Consider the following 23,602-nt stretch of genomic DNA (forward strand, 5'->3'; position numbering starts at 1 on the left):
AAAAAAACCCTGGTGGCAGTTATTTGCCGTTAGTTGTTGTAGGATTAATATTTTGTACATTTTAATTTTGGATTTGGCAGATCAAACATGAAGTGGAAAACAGCACATTCTCACCTCCTTGAGTTATAAAATTCTGAGCTTCCGAAGTGTTAACAAACAATTTTTGCATATTATGAAACAATGCTGTGTTGCATGTCATTGAATCAAAAAGCCTTCAACAAGTCTTTCAAGTGCAATTTAGAAGTTACAGGTACATCAAAATGTCAAGATTTTTCACTGCTAAATTGTTAAATAACCCTGTTACTGAACCTGCGCAGAGTTATGGATCTCAGATAGACAAACTCAGAAATCTAAAAGTGCTTGCCTTAAAATGTTTAGATTACAGTTGTTGCACTAGGATTTCTGTCCTTCCCTTGCTCAGGTCTATGTCCACTGATTGTTGAAAAATTTTGCTGATTCAGTATAGAGTAAGAAAGCTGCAAATTAAACAGAAAGCTAATGGTTCCTATTTGGGCTTGCTCTGCATTTAGCAAACGGCATAGCTTGGAACTTAGCTAAACTGAGATACACCTAGATATTCACATTAGGTTAACTCTGTGTTAATGTAGATGGATGTTGGAACTACGTTTCCATCCACTGACTATGAATTTTTTCTCTTCTCCTTTTCTGTGAGAGCCATTAGTGTTGTCAAAATGAAGGGCTTTGCCAAATAAAGTCATTTTGGAATAAAGGATGAAAAACACTTGAAATTCTCAATCTCCTCATTTAATATTTAATAGATTTAATTGCATCTGGTACTGAGAAATCTCTGTATCATGGGTTACATTTCTCTTCAAAGTGACACACACACACAGACACACACACACACAGAGGCAGAATCTCTTTGCATATATAATATATTATTCTTTGCCAAGTAATATCTAGATGAGCTAGTGGATGGGGTAATAAATGCAGACCAATAACAAAACAAAATGAAGACCCTACTAAAACAATAAAATGCTTAACTGCATAAAGCAATTACTGAAAAAAAATAAAAGAAGGCAGAAATAAACCTAGTAATTCAAGAGTTTTATTTATTTGTTTATTTGTATTCGAGAGCTATGTGTATTTGTTTACTAGCTGACTAGGAGTCTGTGGTGAGGTTAGCAATCTGACAGTGAGGTTTGCACCTGCTGGTGCTAGGGTTTGGGTTGGGCATTATGACTGCTGTGGGTTTCCAAGGCATCCAGTTGGAAGGTTGGTGAACCCGGAACAGTTTTACATCCTGTACATGGTAAAAAGATAGAGGGTCAGTCTTCCCACTAGGGGAGAACTTTCTGCTTGTCCTCCTCCCTGGCCAGTAGCTGCCAGTTTTCAGGATCAAAGAATATGCAGATGTTGATGCTGCTGATCTGGGAGTAGTCAAGAGAGTAATCATTTCAGTTAAAATACGCAGCAAGAGCAATTGTTTTGACTTAACATGAAAGGCAGATATGTGTGTGTTGAGTCCACGTAGGAGTACTTTGAGTTCTGTCGATCTTTGGGACAGGCCTGCTCTCAAACACAGCTTCACCAAAATCCAATAGCTACAGGGATTAAAGGCCTGAGATTATATGAAGTCACAGGTATCCTACAGGAATGGGGTGAGTTCATGGTTTTCACAAGTCTCAAAAATTTGGGACAACAACAGTAAAGTCAGTTCCTTATTTCTGAAAAGATCACCATTTATATTCATTCCAGGCAAATGAGAGCCTTAACAAACAAACAAACAAACAAACAAAAAACCCAAACCATTGCACCTTGTAGGGACTGATGCCAAATCCACCTCTTCAGTAAATGTAGCTGGCTAGGTTAGCAAGTGACGGGATTGGAAGTTCCTAGGAAAACTACACAACCTGGAATGACGAGACTATTGGGTATTCTAGTGAATAAATAAACTCTCACTAATGGGGAACTGGTGATAACGATAATTATTATAGCAGCAACTAGCATGCTATGTGCCCGGCCCATAGGAAAACAACAAAACACCAGCAGACACCTGCATTTTGCCACAAGTCTGTGAGCAGAAACCACTGCTTCGAGGGGGGAGACCTTTAGAGAGGCTAAGTGACTGCTTCAAGGTCTCACTGAGTGAGAGAGGTGGAATTTGAACAGCTGGAGCTGTTGCCCATTTGCAAATACCATAATACTCTGGATGTTAAAACAACTTAACATACATAATTGCATCTTTCTGTCTTTATTCAGGAGCCAGTTAAGGACTAGTGCCAGCATCGTCACCTCCATTGTAAGCATCAGTTATCTGCTCCATCAAAATGCTCATTAATAGAGAGCTCTGGCTAACAGAATGCTGGAAAAGGAGAGTTTACATCTTTTCATATGCTGTACACAATAGAAATAGAAAATGAGCTGAATATCCATTTTAGTGGAATTTTATCTTGAGGTTTAGAATGGGATTAGAACATTTCTAAATTTATACATTTTACCAACTGATGAAATGCTGTTTCCCCAGCACATATAAATACAGGAATGGAGAAAAGAGCCAAACAATACATCTCTAATGAGGCTTCTGTAAAAGAACAACTGTCACAAAGCCTCATTTTGGAGATAAGAGATAATAAATCTTGCACCCAGGTCATCTACACTGCTACTCCAAACAACTGAAGTATTGATCACAGTACAAAGATTTCGGAGGCAAAAGTAAGAGCAGCCCCAGGACCCTGCTGATAGCGGCACACACCACTAATTCACCTCAATGGGCAGGCACCTCTGAGCTCAATTAACCCTTATTCCCAAGGCCACCCATAAACCCTGAGGTAAACATGGCTTTCCTGGCACTTGCTTTCTATCAATGAAATAGATCATTTCTATTGGAGGCTAAGGCACAATTTTAACTTACAAATTTACCTTGCTATAAAGAGCCTGATGCTTCCAATGCGAGTGAGCAGGCACTTGAATCTTGTAACATTGATTCTGTAAATCAGAGAATTTTAAACTGCTGAGGGCATCTGTGATTTCTTCTGCCTTCTGTGGCCATTGGAAGGAAATATAAATGCTCTGGATCGTCTACACACAGAGCATTAGTAGTTAATATGTACTGGAGACCGAATGATTCCCTCCCTCCCTCCCTCCCTCTCTCTCTTTCTTCTTCCTTCCTTCCTTTCTTTCTTTCTTTCTTTCTTTCTTTCTTTCTTTCTTTCTTTCTTTCTTTCTTTCTTTCTTTCTTTCTTTCTTTCTTTCTTTCTTTCTTTCTTTCTTTCTTTCTTTCTTCTTTCTTTCTTTCTTTTCTTCTTCTTCTTTCTTCTTCTTTTCATTCTTCCCTCTCTTTTTCTTCTCACCACGACCATTGTTCAGAAGCAAATTGGAAATCTGGTAATTAGGCCCTGACTCACGGTGTAGTATTAGAGTCCCGAGCCAAAGTTCAACACCCTGAAATGAAATTTAAACCAATTAATCTGTTAGATTTTTATCGCTTGTCCGTGTTTTCTCAGCAATTCCCCCAGCACGTGGCCTTTGATCAACTCTCATACAAACGCTAAAATGTGTGCCTGCTGCTAGCAAGATGGGAATGACATTAACATGGTACTCATAAAACAATCAGAGCAGAGAAGCCCTCAAACAGGCAGGGCATGGTAATATTTAATAAAAGCACACACATAATCTTCAGAATTAGCATTTTGTGCCTTGCAGTACCTTTGGGAGAAGAGCTTTTATTTGTGGAGTGATCATTATTATAACAAAGAAGAGCTACCTAATAATTTCCACTTTAACTCTGCAATGTGCCACGAGCATTTCAGAGCCATTATGCTAAACTGTGGTGGGGTAATCATGTTATTGTCATAGTTTGAAGGAAAGAAAATCTCCTCTACTTTGGTGGCTGTTGGGGGTGGGGGAAGAGGTAAAAAAGAAAAAAAAAAAAAGACCAAAAAAAATCAACTTCAACTTTTATTTTTAATGAGATTTAGAACCAGGATTTGACTCTCTGTCCTTGTGGTTACCAAGAGTGTGAAAATTCCTTGGTGAAGAAGAATCTTTTATTAATTAAATCAAGATTTGGCTGGTGAAAGTGGTTTTGTATTCAATCAAATCCACTCCCTTCCCCAATTTTGTAATATTTTCATGGAGATAGAATTGTATTGATTATTACACTCTTGGGTTGGACTGAATTCATTTGTAAATATTCTCACCTTCAAATTCTACTGAACACATCCACCATGACTATTAAAAATGATCTCTCCTTTCTTCCTCTCTGTGTCTTTTTGGATATCCTGAGTGAAAGAAAAACAAGTCCTTGGCTACTTCAGATGTGATCTGGGCTTTCTCAGAGTAAAGCTTACCCAGAAAGAAGAGAGGAGAGGCTCAGGATCTGTTAATCAGCACAGCTGGACCTTTTTTTTTTTTTTTTTAAATTAGTATCAATTTGTTCTAAATAGTACAACCTTTATCTCTTACAAAATTAAATGCTGTTATTTAATTTTTATTATGATAACATATTACCTTAATGTGTGTTTATGGAAAATATTCAAACCATACCACGTTTTTAAGAGTAAATTTAATGGTCTCCTTGCCCCCTCAGCCCCATTGCAGTCACATTGCTGTGTTTCATATGGACCCACTGGAGACCGTGGCTATACATCCTTCCAGATCTTTGTTCACATGTAACTACATACACACAAACACAGGTGTGTCTATGGGCTCATATATGTCATTTTTTTAAGTTAACAGGATCACACTGTTCATTAGACTACCAATTGCTTTTTTACTTACTAACATACTTTGTCATCTTTCCATGTTAGTTTGGAAAAATCTTTTCCATCCATTCAAATGACATTCCTAATACTCTGTAGTATGGATATACCATCATTTATTTGGCCACTCTCTTATTGGAGGCACCTAGATGCTTGGATTTTTTACTGTGGATACTGCAGCGAACTTTTGGGTACCTGTAGTGGTAGGCACATTTGCAAGTATTTCCTGGACTGCTTTTACTCTGGCAAGTTTGTTTGTGACTAAGATAAAGGGGTAAAACGGTGGCCTAGGAGTTAAAGTTAGATGATAAATATTTTGTTTACCACCTGTAAGTTTAAAAAATTTGAATTAGCTGCCAGCATTTAGAGATTGGGAAATTCACATAAAAATCTGGTTCTCAACCTCTTTCAAAAGATCAGAAGCCCAAACTGCACTGGGCAAGCACTGGTGTGGGGATACCAGTGGCTAGAACTTCTCCAATTCTTGGCATCAGGAGCCATCCATCTCATGCTTGTTCTGAGACTCTGAGCTGCTGTATTCATTTGTAGTTTTGCCTTGGCCTGTATGGATCTGTGAGTGTTAACAACTGCTCTCAGGCCTGATCTGCTTAGCTAGTCACAGTGTCTTCTACCTTGCATTATTGACACTTTAGAGTTCTTCATTTGGCGGAACTATCCCCTGCATTGTTGAATAGTTAGCATCTTTGACTTCCTGGCACTAAATGCCAATAACATCTCTTTGCCCACCCACCCCCCATCGGTGTAACGGCACATGAGTCCTTTACATATTTTCCAAATTTTCCAGTGGGGAAATACCACAGAGTTTCCCCTCAAGACTGCTATGCCACACAGATGTATAGAAGCACCTTTAGAATGCCTTGAAGCCCAGCTTTACAAAGGTCTACATAACTAACTTGTTCTAGGAATGACATCTAGTCTCTAAGATAGAACAATGGATCGTTGTGTATAGAGGTAGGATGGACCAAGGGGTACGTCACTGTTTTCATGAAATACCCCCTATTTTATTCACCAGAAAGCTAAGAAAATGGTGTCACATATTGTCTCCTCACCAGCTTATCTCTGGAAGCTTGATGATCTTTCTTTCCTCTGGCTAGTTGACACTTAGCTTTGTTTCTGGTTTATTGCTCACAGAATTTGAAAACATTATCACTTTCCTTAGGAAGTGTTTGAAAGCACATATGTACACACACACACACACACATATATATACAGACACTTACATGCCTTCTTTATCCTATAAAAAACAAATGGAAAGAAGTGGGAGAGGACCAAGTCTAAAACCAGCTTGACCATGCTAACAGATTGTCTTTAGTATAGGAGAGTCTCTCAGAGATAGACCAACACCATTCTGCCTCCTTTGTACAATGATAAGTAAGCCTGAAAGATCCATACTTATTTTAAGAAATATCTAAAGAAATATACTTATCCAAAGAAATTTGCATGATTACAAAAATAAAATTTTAAAAATTAAAAGAAAGTTAATACAGATAATAAACACCCTAAACAACTGTTTTGTTGTTTATGAGAGTAGTCACATGGTGAGCATTTATTTAATCATACCATTGGATTTCACACTCTGTCATTAGGCAAGTCTCTTTGAACAGACAAGTTCAGTTAAACCAAGATCCTGTTCTCAGAAGTATTTGGAGATATGGCTCCCTTTCTACCCTACTTTAGCAACTAAGTACTCTGACTTAGAAATAAGAATTGAAATTTTGAGACATTAACTAGAATGTTTCCAAACTGCTTTTATTTTAGGAATTCTATATAGTTTTTAAATGTGCTTTATTTCTCTTATAAATTTCTTGAAGTCATGCGTCGTATGCTATCATTGGTTTGGGAATACTCAAGCATGCATTTAAACATCTTTACTTTTAAGGAAAAATTCTGCTTAAGAAAAAGTCCTGTGCCTGTGGAGCATTGATCACAATCTTTATGTGTGTTAAAAATTGGACAAAAATTTTCAAGTCATGAATCATTTACATTTTCTTGATTAATTATTTTGTTTTTGGGAGAAAGTGAAGGGAGAAAAGGCATCTGAACTGCCCAGTTTTAGTTGTAAATGCATTACTATGAGTTCAGCCAACATGAAATGTTTAGTTTGGATATTTCCTAATTTCTCTGTGCTATTTTATAAGATGAATTTGAATCAAAATCAAACCCATTCTACTTGTTTGTGTGGTGGCACGTGAGCAATGGTCCCACTGGGCTAGGCTTTATATTTTCTTTTCTTCTTGCAAAAGTTAAAGCGTGATATTTTGCCAAATTTGACAAAGCCCAATAGTTTTTTTCCCCAGCTTATTCCCATTAAAATTAACTGGTGCTCCCATTGGCTTCAATATTTGGAAAGTCAGTCTTGGATACTTAATAAACTGTTTATTAAAGAGAAGGGTCTTGTTTCCTCTCCTTGCAAAATATCTCCCTAGCTTTAGAATTTTGCTTTGTTCTTGTTCATAAAAGTAATCATGAGAATAACAACATGGCATCATGGAGTTAAGAACCCTTGGTGCCTTCTGAGACATTTCAAAAACATAATCCTACAATTACATTTATGCCTAGCAATTCTGTTGAAAGTACGCCATGCTCACCAGGCAAGCCACCTCTAGTCTGTTTGGAATCATAGTATTTGCGAATAATTTCCCACCTCCAAGGGCCATTTATAGTGGAAAGAGAAGAGATATGAAATTTTTAAAAAGTCTATTTAAGAGTTTTATGCCTGGAAATGGCAACACAGCAAAGGTCATGGGACTTTCTGTGGTTCAGCCCTGACAGCTATTTGGTTACATAATTCACCCTGGGTGACCTGCATACTTTACATCTATAAAATGGGATTCATGATATTGGTTGAGAAAAACCTTAATGACTACTAATGAAGAATGTTGCTGTGTTAGTGTTACAGATAGAAGGCACGGAGCAAGAATATTTTCTTGTTTCGGCCTTTCTTTCTCACTTCCCTTTGGACAGAAATGCTTATCTAAAAATGTATCGATTTTCTTTTCGGGAAGAATGTCTAATTATGAAGCAATTCTATAAGGTCTCCAGTGTGTTCCAAAAAGCCACCCATTCTTTTTTTATTTTTAGCTTCTCACAAATTAAATTTTGCTTCTGTGTTTTATTTCATAAGATTTCAGGTTTGAAAATAATTGGGCAAAATATATGTATGTCAATAGAAACAATGAAAAAAAAAAGCTTTTAAAAACTGAAATTGCACCCTTAGGTTTCAGGTCCTAAAGCAGCTAGGAAATGCTGAGATCTTGGGGGACTTTCTGTTAGTGAAAAGATAAAAGATATATTTTTTTTTCTTTTTCTCAAGTCTCCATCATTAAAGTTTGGTTCTAACAGCAGACTCCTTCTCTTTTTCATGTGTGTTGAAAAGCAGCTACTCCCTGTATCAAAGCCATCAGCCCGAGTGAAGGATGGACGACGGGAGGCGCGACTGTGATCATCATAGGGGACAATTTCTTTGATGGGTTACAGGTCATATTCGGTACCATGCTGGTCTGGAGTGAGGTAGGTGTTGTCTGAACATTAATATCTAATAGCTTGGTCTAGTTGAGGATACTGTCTACACTTGAATTTCTAATAGAGTGTGTGTAGAATTTCGTGGTGCCACCCTGGGTGGGCCAGCTCTAGTCTGCAGAACTCTGGGAAAGTAGAGGACCTGGGTTGGGTATACCTGGAAGTGCCACTCTCTACTGGAATGACTTCCATCCTCTGGCCCGTAAGCACCAGGAGAGCTTTGTTTTTGTTTTGTCATTTGTCCTCTTATGCTAGCCATGGTGAGGAGGCCCTATTGTACATTGGAAATTGGAAAGGAGATCCAAAGTCACAAAATATAGAGGAAAAGCCTTCAAACTTTAACAAGGTGATAATCTGTGAATAGTTGTAGATGGGATCTACTGTAGGCCCATCTTCAAGGAACACCATTCATATGACAGTAACAATGCAGGTGTAGATGGATCTTGACTTATTCAGTGATTCTTCATCCAAGAATGAGTGATTTCCCAGGACACCCTTGAAGAACCAAAGGCTTGTTCCAGCCCTAGGAATTTACAGCTCACAGGCATCTTAGTATGTGACCACAACCATGTGAAAATGACTTTGTTCTGTGTGTATAGTGCTTCCTAAGCACTGTGATCATTATTTTAACCTGCCAGTTGACTTGTCTAGCAATAATCAACATTAGCTCAAGATTATAAAACATGAACCTCACTATTATATAGATGCCGTGGAAAACTTGCCTTTGCTTTCTTTCTATGTTTTGAGCCTGGATTTCTCATCCAGCGTGCCCAGAGCTCCTTCTCTTTCACTTCCCCAAAGTTTAGAATAAAACTCATGTTAGGCCCATAAGGTACCACTGATCTTGTCCATGCTGTTTGTTTTACAAGCAGTTGTGTGAATCACTAAACTTTATTGAGACTTTCTGTAACTAGGCACTGTGCTCAGTTATTGACACAGATCATCTCAATCCTTTCCTCTGCAGCATGGGATAAATACTCTTAGCCTTAATCTGTTCTTGATAAAGACACTAAGGCTGAGAGTTAGATATATAGTTACAAAACCCCCAAACAGCTACTGGAAGCCCATGAAGTATGGATCATATGTATGCAGCCACAGAAGTCAGTAGCAGAACAGGAGCTAGAACTCAGATTTTTTATTTCCATTCCTGGCTGTCCTCCCATGACACCACTGTTTAGACCATCTAGATACTTTGTGTCTTCTCTCTAGACAGGCCACAGAGGTAAGCAGAGTAAAGACTGTGATCTTTGAGTATTTTTATCTTTCCAAAGCAGAGCCGGTCTTTCTTTTTAAGCCTTCTGTGTGCACTTCTCACTGCCAGTAACTCACTCGGGCCAGCCTCTTGTCAGCCTGTGGGTCCATTGCTTTTGTGTTTCCCATGCCGCCAACTAGCAGCATGCACTTGGCCAGAGAATCAAAGCTCTTGTAAAACTGAATCAGGGATGGGCTTCTCAGTCCACCAAACTAATTGTTGTCCAAGTTGGATGGAACATCCCAGGCACAAGAAGTGGATTGAGCTCCTGCTGCCAATTGTACCCCATTCTTTGTTGGAACGTTGGGTTGTAAAATTAGAAGCATCACATACATGGCATATTTTGCTGCTAGTCTGGTGTCTTCATCCCTGCTGGAGACAGCATTCCTCCCAAGGACAGCTTCTCCCAGGTCTTGTAAGCTATAAATTCATCCCTTTCTATCCCTAATTCTGTTGCTTATCCTGGAAGTTGGGAGAGGGGAAGAATAAATATAATATGGACTTCTTGCTCCATATTATAGAGACCTGAGAAGTGGGACTCAGAATTGGCAGTAAGTCTTACTGAACCTCTGAGAATAAAGTGGGTTAGTCTGAAGTTTCTTTTAAAGCTTTGTGTCTGTCTTTGCCCAACACTACATTGGTTATGGAACAAGGGCTTTGACATACCAGGAGATCATTAATTTGTACTTCCACCTTGTTCCTAGTCACGGTCCTTGTGTTTCCTCTCTGTCTGCCCACATTCTTGCCCTCTCTTGGGAAAAGGTAAGAAAGACAAAATTCTAATTTAGACTAATCCAGATTGCTTCCAAGTATCTGTTTCCATATGACAAAATCAATACAAATTATGAAAAAAAAATACCCCAGTAAAGCCATACCTTTGTCTTCCTCCTTCTTCAGTGTGTCCACTGCCACTGTCTTGCATGTACCAGAAACCCCTCACGGTGGATCTTAATGGATCCAACTAGGAGGTGAGGCTGGGGAATGCATGCTCCTTCTTTGGCCACCTCCTCCTCCCAAACTGCTCTCATGTGTGACTATGTCATAAATCAACTATGACCCTTTCCCAGTGCAAACCTACCAGGAATTTCCAAAATGTGGATATTATTTTAAAATAAGTAAATCCTCTATAACATTAGTTTGGGTGTCTGGGTGGAGGATTTTAATTTAGGTTGTTATTATAATAGTCTTGACATTAAGAAAAAATGAGCCTTGCAGAGGTGAACTTTTTATAAATATTTTAAACTATTTATATATCTAGATTTTCATACAGGCTATTTGACAGACATGACTTTTAGTGGATGGAGAGATAATTTGGTACTGCTTCAAATCCAAAAATCCATTGTGTAATAATGAGAAATAGCTCACATTTACAAAGGGTTTACCATGTGTAGGTAATTATTTGATCCTCATGGTAGCCCTGTGTTAGATATACACGAGTAAACTTAGTGTAGGAGAGGTTGAGAAATTTGCCCATCATCACACAGATAGCTCTAGAGATGCATTTGTATCACAGTGGCTGTTTTTACAAAAAGAATTAAAGCCCAAGTTACTGAGAGAGCAAACGAACACATATGAAAGGAAAGAAGCACAGAAATAGAAGAAAGAAAAAAACATGCATAGTAATCCAGGTAATAGGGTAGTAGAAGTAGTAATAGTAATAGTAGTAGTAACTTCGGTGGGTTTTAATCACATAAAATTACATATGTGCCTTTCATTTTGGTAGAGGCAAAAAATATCAGCCAGGTCTGGGGCCATTTCTACAGGCTTCCATGGGATAGAATCAGAACTCACTCAGTACTGTGAATATTTAAAAGACGATATCTGTGAAAGGTTGGTGGAAAAATGTAGAGTATGACTAATATTCAGCTAACATTCACTGATTACTTAGTTCCTGCCAGGTACCATGCTGAGTATTTGGTGTGGCTCTCATGTGACCATCACAACATCTGTCTACTATGTTGTTCTTGTTTTACTGATGAGGAAATTGAGGCTTGGGGAAGTTAAATCAGCTGCTCCACGTTCAGAGGATGGAGGTGGAATTTGAACCCAGGCAGCCCAACTCCCAGGCCTCATCTTCTAAACTGTCCATTATTTAGCCTATGCCAAAATTGTTACCCTAGTGTTTTAACACATCAGATAAGGTGTAATGCTCACCGTTGCCATTGATGCCTTGTACTGTGGTGAGGCAGGGGTGGGTATCTTAATAGTTATTATCGCCTTCCAGGCTGTGGTAGACTTGGGATGCAGAGAAGTAAGAGCTATCCCTTCATATTCTAGTTGTATAGGCTTGTAGATGGAGCCATTGGCTTCTAGGAAGAATTTATCTTTATGAAGGATACATGCCCTGCATCAGGGGCAGAAGACAACCTCTTCCTTGTTGACATAAGAGAACTTGGCAGGACGGTTAACCTGTTTGGGTCACATCTCTAGATAGGACCCCTATCTATCTGACTTTTTGTCCCCTGGCCACGTGATCTCTTGAGGTTATGCCACCTCTAAGATCTAGTACTTCTGATTTTAAATAGACTTTTATCTCTTCTCCATTTCCTCATCCTATAGCCCAAAGCACTCAGGAAGCAGGCTGGTGGGCCAGGACAAGCAGATAACATTTTAGATTAGCAGCTGATGTTATTAGTTGGAATCTTTTTTTAGCTTAAGAATTTTTAAAAGAGTGAGAGAAAATAGGGCTGGCTTAATTTACCCTCATCTGTGCTCTTTCCTTACTAACCCAATCTTTTGCAAATGAGTGATTCAGTTTAGCTCACTGATTGCCGCCTGAGGGTTGGGGAAAAAGAAAGGTGGCACTCCATTGCTCCTACCTCAGCTCTGCTGTCTGTGAGCTCCCAAGTTTGGGGTGAACTACATGACTTTCCTGTGAATTTGGTTTGCCATCTTTGTTACTCTTCCTTTTTGATTCTTGGCCTTTTTCCTCTCTGTCTTTCTAGAAAGCAAATTATCATACTGATACTCTTGTGCTTTGTATCCTGCCTTTACCCAAAAAATTTGCCAAAAAAAAAAAAAAATCTTTGTAGTATTTGATATATAAACCCAGGAAAATCAACAGAGCTGATGTGTGCTCATGATTAATGTGGGTTGAGTTTTTTCTTGATCAGAGATATACTTGGTTGTTTTTGCTTTTCCCATAACACGTGATTTGGAGGAGGGGAATGGCTCCTGCTTCTGGTTTGTAGAGCTAATACTTATGTTAATAACTCCTGAACACCTCTATTTGCTAAGCCATGAGTACTGCTTGGCTTGCCTCTTGGTGTCTAGCACTGGGATAGTTACTACGGGTAATCAAAATTAGGCTTTGTGGGATCTGGTGTTTTATTTGGAACAGCACCTTGCTCCTATGAAACAAATTAGGGAGTTACATAATATATTTTTATAATCCAGTGTTAAATTACTAGCTTAAAATTCAAGGCAAGGTTCTAGAAAGCACAGAGAATGGTATGGTCAGAAGTAGACTGTTCAAATAACAGTCAAGCTTCTGTTATGTACGGATGGATCTCTGTGCTGGGCATTTTAGGCTCTGACAATCCTTTGATTTAATCACTGAAATCTCTGGGAGAATTTATACAGCTTAAGGTATTTAAGATGCCTGTAAAGAAAGTACAGTGGTGAGATTGGTGAGGAGCAGAGGATGAAGGGAACTTCATGCAGACAATCATCCAAGCAAAAGTTGAGATTGCATGAGGTGGCAGCGGGCAAGGAGCTAGTCAGGAGACTTGGGTATTAATTGCAGTCTTTCTGTTGCTCAATCAGAGGACCTAGATTTTAGTTAGTGTTGGTCATCGGGCCTTAGTTTCCCCATCTGAAAATGAGGGGCTTAGACTAAATCCTCTTTGAAATCAGCTATAATTTTATAATTCCTTTATCTAGAGTTTACTCCCCTGACTGTCCCTTCAAAGTAAGAAGCACGAAGTGAAGATGGGTAGCAAGTAGCTTCTTTTCTTCCACTATTGTGCTTTACTTTTACAACAAACTTGTAATATACAACTATCATGTTTATTTGCAAAAAGATTCTTTGGACTTCATCAAAACCATTTAATTAGCTACAAAGTTGGATCTCCCTATTGATATATCTTTAGTCAATTTTTTTTTAGCCTCTACACTTCAGGTTCTGGTATCTGGTATAAACCTGAGACCACAATGTTGGTCTAATTCATTTTCCAGATAGTTCTGTGGAATACTTCAATTCTTGGGGATATCAACAGGTACCCCATGGGAGATAGGGGAAGAAGGTTTTTCCTGGCAAGTTTGGGAAATGTTGAGTCAAATAAATTAAACTGGTCCTTCTTCTAGGACTTTGCAAGTCTTTTGAGATATTAACGTACACTGTGAATACCTAAGATGAAGTTTACAACATGTCCCAGACTTTTGTGACCACAGAACCTTTTTACAGGGTTCACCTTATAGGAGGATATATTGGTGGTGGATGGATTTCATGTTAATGAAGTAAAATCATGAAGTCCAGTCATGAAGTGATTGGTCTGGGGTAGATGTGAGAAAATCAACTGAAATATTTGCAGAGTATTATTCAGATTAGACCAGGAATGTGTAGAGCCATTATTCTTTAATACTGCAGGCTTTGAACAAAATTTCTCTCATATTTTGCATCTGGTTTTAGTCACCGCACACTTGGCATTAGATGCCACGTGATTTTGCAGGGCAGCTATATTTAAAGATTGCCGGAACCGCTTAGCTCAGATTGAGAAGTCAGTTTCATCATTGTATGAACCAGTAAGCCTCACACAGGGGCTACATGCTGTCTTTTGCACCCGGATGAATATTTTCTTCCACTACATTCCCAAAGATAGGGAGAAGTCAAAGGGAGAAATCTATGAGGGGTGGGGAAGACCTATGGGTGAATATGGTTGGGTAAATAAATGGCAGTTTGGGGGCTGAGAAATGATTTCCTGCTTTAATCCAGAAGTTGGAAAACAAGGTTTTAAATGCAGTTCCTGACTTCTTTCTTCTTTCCTATCTCTACTTCCCATTCTCATTTGTACACATAGCTCAGAGGAAGGATTGTAAATAAAAAATACCATTTGCTCCTCTGTGACATTAAAGAATGAATGGCTACAACTCATACATGTTCCCACTGGAAGTTTCCCAGGCCTTTTTGTTTGGCCTTGATTTTTACTGAACCACATGTAGAATCACAAAATTTTGAGGGCTTTGAGGAACCTTTCCAGTCATGAAGTGCAGCTGTTTTTGGAAATGAGGAAAAAGAGGCTCCAGAGTCATACAGGGACTTGTCCTGGGAATACATTAGCTATTACTTAGTTCTGGGGTTACAGAGCAACTCTCCAGACACCAACCTCACCCCCCATTTAGCATTCTCTTGTACCAGTGTTCTCATGGTATTTCTTTAGTCCTTTAATAAACTTCCTTATATTTATCAAATCCTCCCAAATTTTATACATGATGATACTGGCATTCTAATGGCTGTTATTTGTACCACGCTTATATGCAATACAATTCCATTCAATTAAAAAATAAAATTAAGAAAGACAGAGAGAGACATTATCACAAATGTCTTTTAAAATTTCATAATGTAAAGACGGCATATAAATGGTTCTGTCCTGTATTTAACATATATTGAGGCTTACATGTAGAAGTTTAATTTAAAGTTGATGAAATGGGGAATCCCTGGATGGCTCAGCAGTTTAGCACCTGCCTTCAGCCCAAGGCGTGATCCTGGGGTCCTGGGATCAAGTCCCACATCAGGCTCCCTGCATGGAGCCTGCTTCTGCCTGTGTCTCTGCCTCTCTCTCTCTCCCTCTCTCTCTCTCTGTCATTCATGAATAAATAAATAAAATCTTTAAGAAAAAAAAATTTGATGAAATGCGTGGATTTAAAATAATTCATGCATTCCTACTTTTCCCAAACATGTAAGTTGCCAAGTCTGTATGCAACCTGTACTTACTGATCACCTATTAAGGGGAAGATGCTTAATGTAAAATTATAAACTTTATTTGTAAGGAATAAAAGGAGCAATCCAAACTGGTTGCATTCAACTTTGAATGTGACTTTGAAGAACATCTTTCAAGCCCAAGTTATTTTATGGGGAATCATTTAAATGAGCCAGTATATTTAAAATAAAAAAAAACAGATTAAAAATACTCTAATGGCCTCTTTAATGTGGTGAATAGTTACAACCGTGCTCACCTTATTCCTAAAAAAGCTTTAGTCTATATTTTTGTTTTTAATGACTAAGGCACTTGAAATCTCTCCTCTATGTTGTTAATTATGGATGGTTAAAAACAACTTTAAGATGACATTCTCAGTTAGTTTTTTTATGGTGCTTTCAGGAGGTACACGTGTGTGCCCATCACTTGGAAATGGAAACCAGACAAGTGTGATGCATTGCTAATTTTAATATGAATCAAAGACAAAATTCTCACCTGGCTGCAGTCATGTGACTTTGATGAAGAAAGCGGATATCTATATAGTGTTGTGTTCATTTTATATCTGTGCTCAAAGTAGACTGCTGGAATGGCTCCCTAATGGTCTGAACTAAAGCCTTCCTCCTTATCCAACCTTATTGGCTTCCTCCTTCCTCAAACCACAACTCCTTAGTTTGGGATTCATCTTAACTTGTACTTTACTCATACTGAGTTGTTAGCTCCTTATACTCATAGTGATGTTTTGCCTCTGTACTCTTACCTTTCTTATGCCATTCCTTCTTCCACAATGTTTTTCTCTTCTCTCTGTGCCCATATTTGACTGCCCTTTAAGATCCAGTAAAACGCCACTTTTGTCTGTGAAATCTTCCCTTATAGTTCAGATACTGAGTATTTCCCTTCATCCTAAATTTACATGGTCTTATCTGTACCATATTATGTTTCTTCTAACTTTGTGTCTTTTGTGATTTAAGGGGATGTTCTGTCCCAAGCAGGATCCATGCTAAATTCAGCTTGGTCTTCCAGTGTTTATTTGGCACAGATCCTTACATGTCAGGGGTATTAATTTATATCAATTTATTCAAAACAATGTTGAATGACACTGCCCCTCCCTCCTTCTCTCCTTTCCTTCCTTCCTTCCTTCCTTCCTTCCTTCCTTCCTTCCTTCCTTCCAATGGTCCTTATTAGCAGCTGTTGTATTCAATGATGCTTCAAAGTGTCAGTACCAGATAGCTAGATTGCAGTTTAGTTTTTGTTAATGCATATGTGATTAGATAGTTTATATTTAGATATATTTATTGTGTGATAAGGATGCACATATAAATTAGTGTGAATCTGTTGATTATGGTGAAGATTAAGTAATAATAAAACTAGCACTTTCTAAATGATTAATACCAATGAGACCTTCTCCTAAACTTATTATAGGCATATGTCAATGAATCCTTAGGTTAATTAAATAGCTAGCCTCCTCCCGCTGTCCTACCTTCTTCTCAGGTAATGGGACTGAATGCCAGAGAGGTTGAGTGACTTTCCAAAGGTTCCACAGCCGGTCATTTGCAAACCTTGGACTTAACCCAAAATCTGTGTGACTCCAGAGCCATCTTTTAGCAATCTAATAAGAATGTAGTAAAACCTCACCTATTCAGAGAGACTGTTCTATAACCTCAACTCTCTCTCTCTCTCTCAAAAAAAAAAAAAAAAAAAAAGAAAATAACAGACTTTGGGGTAACCAGAACAGTAATTTTTAACAAACTATCTTATCTGTTTCTCCAGATCATAGCAGATCAGAAGGAGCAACCAGAGGCAGGTTGTTAGAAGCAGGCTCAGTGACAGCAGAAATGACAGCTTAATGTCAAGGGCAGAAATGGAAAACCTAAAAAGCAGACGCAAAACTATATTACTGTGTGGCATATTAATGACTGTTCGTAATGACAGTGGCCCTGAGTCATCAAGACAGAGATGGCAATTATATTCAATGTATTCTCTCTAAAACAGCAAGATGGGGGTAATGCATCCTCAAAAGACTTCCAGTGAAAGCAGCTGTCGTAGCACGTTATTAAAAGGGGTTTGGCTCTAGTTTTCTGTGGAGCTCACTTCCTGAAGGGACATGTTAAATGAGGAATTACCGAATCTATGTGCGAGTATCCGTGTTTACAATATGCAAATGTCAACTCAGGTGAAAAAAAAAAGGTTCAAATGAATCTCTGTTTAGTACCTTATAGTTTTAATATCCTTTTCTTGGAACTCAGAAAGATCTTAAAAGTATTTTGTTGAAAAGTGAGTTCATTCCCTGCTATCCCATCTATCAGTCTTTGGCTTTTCTATTTTTCCTTCCTAATTCCATAGGCAAAGATTCTCCCCTGCAAACAGCCAGCTTTGATAGCAAACACTTAGTCTCTTCCATAAATGTATCTGGCTTTGCTTTTTCTTTTATATTTTAATTTTCAAACAAACATGCAGCAACTCAGTACTCTAAGCCAGACCCGAGTAGGGAATGATGTCCCTTCTTAACTGAATTTAGGAAAACAAACTTTGAGAAAGAGCTCATTGTGCAGTTTCAAACCACAGACGCTGGCGTTCCTGGTGTCCAGTCCTCTCCTTCTGGAATACTCTGGACCTCAGGAACTCACCAATGCTTTTCCAGCTCCCAGATGGTCAGGATGGGATCCAGTCTTTAATGGGGCCCAGTTGGCACAAGATTTATATCCTGGGAAAGAGCTAGTTTATTTAAAAAATAAATTACTGAAAAATAAATAAATAAATCAACGTGCAAAGCCAAAGGTATAATGTATTTATTTTCACTTTTTTCCTCCCAAATCTGTTATTTTGAAATATGATCTTTGTTGCTGTTTTGTTTTGTACAATTAACTGCATTGATTTAGGGACCTGGTTAGTTTCTTGGTCAGAAGAATTAGGTAGTATATTTTCGTGAATGCTTAATGAGGATACCAGGAAGCTTAAAGTTTTTTTGGGAAGGAGTAAAGGTAAACAGATTTTTTTTTTAGTTAAAAGTTTTTTGAGTGGAATGGCATTGATTATTTCTTTTTTGTAGATTCACAAGTGACTTTATTGACTCTTTATCCAAAATTATTAGTGGTGGTTAATAGCATTATGGTATTTATTCCTTCAGTGTTCAGCAAGTATTTATTGAGTGCCTACTGGTTCCCACGCACTGTTAAAACTAGAAACATAGTAGTGAAAACAAGAAAGACAATGTTCACCTAGTCATGGGCCTTTTATTCTGGTTGGGGTTGCAGACAATAAATAGGAAAATATACCTGCATCTCTCTACTCTGTCTCCATCTATAGCTCTGTATGAGGGGAGTTTCAGGCAGTGTACAGGAAGACTGCTGACCATTCAAAAGCTTAGGTTTTAAATTCCTCATTTAACTCAACTCCAAGACTTTAGTTTCAGGTCTCCTCTGACATTCATACATAAAGTTTCTCTTTGTGAATTCATGTGACCCAACATATTTTGTTAAACATTGGTTTAAAGTTATTTTCTTGAAAGGACAAAAGGAAACCAGAATGTTTGTGAAACAGTAAGTGCCTCTACTGGCTTTCTCTCACGTTCTCTGAGAAATCATATACTGCCTTTGAGACAGGCAATTCTGGGGAATGAAAAAATCTGTGTTACGAAACCCAGAGAACTCTGATTAGGGAACAACCAGAATACACTGAGGGACTCAGGAAGGAGATAGCATCCCCTGATTTATGTTGTATCCACTTCAGGGAAATAGAGAAATAATATGGAGGTTCAGCCAGTATAGCTGCCTGGAATATACACTTTTCATATTTCAACTTCCTTTAGGAACTCCTGAAAATAATATATTTTAAACACCATATTTAACTATAGAAAGATGAATGTTCCAGACTGGAGGAAAAATATGTTTGCTGGTTTGGTCAATACTACTGTAGTGTCTCTTTAAAAATCCTTAGTCAATTTGGTTTTGAAGCTTTAATTATGCTTTTATGTTACAGTTTTCTTATTTAAATGTCTGCTTCATGTCCATCACTCAGCACCCCCTGCCTCTCTCAAAAGAGATGGATATTATTATCCTAATTGAGGAGGAGGGAGAATGCTGTGAGAATTATTAATACATAAATTAAAAAAATTAATCTGGAAAGTGCTTTAGGGTCCCTAGAGAAGCTCTATCCAAACACAAAGCATATTTAACATTATTACAAGCGCTCCCACAGAGCAGATAGGCCAGTGCAGTGATGAGTAAACTGAGGCACAGAGTATGACAATGGGTGGTTGGGCCAGTGCATGTTAGAACCCTAACCCTTGGGATGCCTGGGGGGCTCAGCAGTTAAGCATCTGCCTTCGGCTCAGGTCGTGATCCTAGGTCCAGGGATTGAGTCCCACCTCGGGCTTCCTGCAGAGAGCCTGCTTTTCCCTCTGCCTATGTCTCTACCTCTCTCCGTTTGACTCTCATGAATAAATAAATAAAATCTTTAAAAAACAAAGAACGCTGACCCTTGGGGGGTGCCTGGGTGGCTCAGTAGGTTAAGTGTCTGCCTTTGGCTCAGGTCATGATCCCAAGGTCCTGGGATTGAGCCCGGTATCTGGCTCACTGCTCAGTGGATAGACTGCTTCTCCCTCTCCCTCCGCTGCTCCCCCTGCTTGTGCTCTCTCTCTCTCTAATAAATAAAATCTTAAAAAAAAAAAAAAAGAACCCAGACCCTTGAGTGAGTGACACCTAAAGACCACTGCACCACTGGACAAGAGTCCACTTTAGGCTTTTTCTAGTCTTGAGTGTTAATTATTTCTCCAGAGAAGAAGCTTTTCTTTCCTTTTAACCCCTTCTCTTGAAGTCTTTGCTTGTTTGAACTGTGTATGTGTGTTTTGAAAGTGATTAAAGCTCTAAAATATTAAATCCTAAAGCTAGTAAGGAAAAAATCACTAGTGTGCTTTCTAGTAATCTCAGTTATTTTTTTGGCTTTGTGGCTTGGAACTTGAAGTTGCATTTATTTCATATAGTCCCATTGGTTAGAAAATACACATAAAGGCTTATCTTGGAATTGCTTCTTTGTTTTGCTGAGGAATAATTCTCATAGCTTCTCAACAATGAAAAAGACTATTTTGAGTACCAACTGTACTTCCAGAATCTTGGAGGATGTAGGAGAGCTGCAGACCTGTCCTATCCTGTCAAGAGTGGAGATAGGTTACACATAACAGCAATTATGGAAAAACCATGAGCAGTGGTTGGGAGGAACAACTTTTATTGTACAATGGTGGCTATCAGTCAGGCAGACTTGCCACTTCTTCATCATATTTCTTAACTTGCCTAAAACTCATCTTCCACATCTGTGAGCCAGCCCACCCCTGCCCCTAATGCTGCAGGACGGAAATTGCTGAAGGAGTCTTGTGCAGCACTTGGCACATAGTTAGATGTGGGAAAAGGCCACTGTGGCAGAAACCACTGTGGAGGACAACCGTCCTCCATTTAGTATGAGCTAGAGTGCTACTGGCTCCCAGAGAAGAAAGTGATTCTAAAGACTGGCCCTTTTTACCCAGAATTCTGCATCGTGTTTCCATTAACATTTTTAAATACTTAGCTACTCTCTTTTACCTCCCATGCGGGTCCTACTTTTGATCCTACGAGAGGCTTTTATAAAAACTATTTAGAGAGGGGCACCTGGGTGGCTCAGTGGTTGAGTGTCTGCCTTTGGCTCAGGTTGTGATCCTGGGGTCCTGGGATTGAGTCCTACATTGGGATCCCCACAGGAAGCCTGCTTCTCCCTCTGCCTATGTCTCTGCCTCTTTCTGTGTGTCTCTCATGAATAAATAAATAAAATTAAAAAAAAACTATTTAGAAAATTATCCTCTCTCACACCCTTCTTCTGGGTTTCCAGAATTTGCAAACTACCTCTCTAGAGGGCATCTACCTCTCCGTGCCCTTCACAATCCTCCCTTTATCCACAGAGGAGCTCCTCTTCCCTGTTTCTTGTACTTCTGTGGAGGATAGGCCCCTGCCACCTCCTCAGCTTCTATGCTCCATCTCTCGCCATGAGCATGCCTCACCTGGCTGGCAAGCATAAGACTCTTTTGCTCCTGTGCTCTGACTCTGGAGGAGAGAAAATGCTCACACCAGAAGCTTGGAGGGAGTGTGAGCCCTGCTTCCCCAAGTCCTTGGTGTGCTGGCAGCCTCTTCTGGGGCCTTGTGGAGACCATGTATATATTTTTATCAGAATGCCACCCTTAAAAATTATTTCTTCTGATTATAATATGAATGCACTCTTAATTGTTGAGAAGTGAGAGAATTCAGAAGGCTATGCAGAGGAAAATAAAACTACCCATGGCTTTACAATTTAGTGGTAATGATTCTTGGCACTTTGATGATTTTCCTTTTAGTCTTTTTTTCCATGCAAATATATATCTAATTCTTGCATAATTAAACGCAATACACATTGCACAAAACTATATTATTCTACATTTGATCTTTAGTAAAATTTTTCTCATAATAAAGGTAATACCTACAAATGTACAAATTTATTTATTTCAGAATTATTTACGTGATTATTTCCTGTTAAGCACACACACACACAGATCAACACACAAATATATACATACCCACATAAGGAGAAAGAGGGAGAAAATGAATCACATATCATGTCATCAGTCCAGAAATAAATAGTTAACATTTAGCATTGTTCTTTTGTGGGCTACTTTCTTAGTGTTACTTTCATAACCCTTTTTTCTTTCCTTTATTTCTTCTTATTCCTTTCACAGGAGTCACAGACCCTTAGACATCCTCTTCTATTTTACCCCTTAGATGAAATCTGACTAGAGGTCTCATGCAGGGACCTGAGTGTTGAGCTAGTTGGATATTCATTTTAAGAGAAATTTAGGGAATGAGAGTTAAATATTGTCAACAGTGAACTCTTATGGATGGGTATTACTATGCCTAATGGAGTCAAATCTCTTGTGGAATTCTGTCCTAATTTATGTATTTATTTCAGAAATATTTTGGGAATACCCTATATGTAGCACATAAAGTTAAATACTTTAGAGGATACAAATATGAGTTAGACTGTCACTGATCTCAGGAACTATCTAATGAGAGAAAAATGTGTAGGAAAATCTTCGTGGCACATAGCAAAATAGAATGTTAAGTGTTATAGAGTAAATGTCATAATTATATACATTCTTACAAAGGTGCCGATAGCTCTGACTTTTAAGATCAAGCAGATCAAGTATAACTTATTGGAAGAGAGAGTATATGGTCTCCAAGAACAAGTAGAATATCAGTAGGGGAATGTTTAGGCAAGGAATGAAATGAACAAAGCAAAGATGTTAGGCAAGGCTGTGGCGTTTTCATGGATCTACATGCCCTACACTCCAAAATGGAAAAAGGCAAGGTGGGAAGTTGAACTAGAAAGGGAGATTGGCTCTCAGGCCCTGGAGAGCCCTGAATATTATGCCAAGGAGTTTGGATTATATACTGTGTGTAAAGGGGGCACTTGAGGGTTTGAGTAAGTCAACAACATGATGAGAAGACATATTTGAAGAAGATAATTCTGGCAGAAAAAGTAGAAGTAGAGAAAGACCATTTCAAAGGCAATTGTACCATTGTAATTCTCAAAGAAGGAAATGGTGAGAAGAAAGTGGTAAAGCAAGTGGAGGTCAGTGGAGGAAAAATCAAAATGACTAAAAGAAAAACTGAAGGTAGAAAAAATAAAGATGATCCAAAGGAGTAGCATTCCCTTAACTGAGGGTGGGAACATGGGAGCAAAAAATACGTTTATAAGTAGTAAGACGATAAATCTAGCTTGGGTCATGTTGGGATCCAGGCAGCAATTAGACATGTTCAAGGAGAGTCTGTTACTCTGTTGCTAATAAAAGTTTGGTGCTTGGCCAAAGAGATCAAAGCTACAGGTGTAGATTTGGAAATCTGTCTAACTCAATGAGCCAGTGAGTAAACTCAAGAAATGTTATGCAAGTAAGAAGAAAATGCCGAACAAAATTTGTAAAATGTCAACAGTTAATAAATTGGTAGAAGGGAAAAGCTGGTGAATAGAAACCAGTGAATAAGAGAAGAACTCTAGAAAAACACTTATTTAGAAGCAGAAGATACTGGTTTTCTTCCTAGTGTTTTAAAACAGTGTTAGTCAAACCTGCTGGACCTTCAGCTTTTCTCATCTGGAATACATATCCTGCAAGGATGGGTTTT

General features: G+C 38.6%; 1 protein-coding gene across 10 annotated transcripts in view; it reads left to right on the forward strand.

The window, feature by feature from the left end:
- EBF1 (EBF transcription factor 1) overlaps positions 1 to 23,602 on the forward strand; it is a 392,195-nt gene that overhangs the window by 287,690 nt on the left and 80,903 nt on the right. For 6 of the 10 annotated variants that reach the window (XM_038534888.1, XM_038534890.1, XM_038534892.1 and 3 more), the window contains one exon: positions 8,125 to 8,255. In XM_038534888.1, coding sequence (XP_038390816.1) covers positions 8,125 to 8,255 — 131 coding nt within the window. Of the gene's footprint in view, positions 1 to 8,121; positions 8,256 to 23,602 lie in introns of all 10 variants that reach the window. The other 4 variants (XM_038534887.1, XM_038534891.1, XM_038534889.1 and 1 more) reach the window with 1 other exon arrangement.

This window comes from Canis lupus, chromosome 4, assembly GCF_011100685.1.
Source record: "Canis lupus familiaris isolate Mischka breed German Shepherd chromosome 4, alternate assembly UU_Cfam_GSD_1.0, whole genome shotgun sequence".
NCBI lineage: Eukaryota > Metazoa > Chordata > Mammalia > Carnivora > Canidae > Canis > Canis lupus.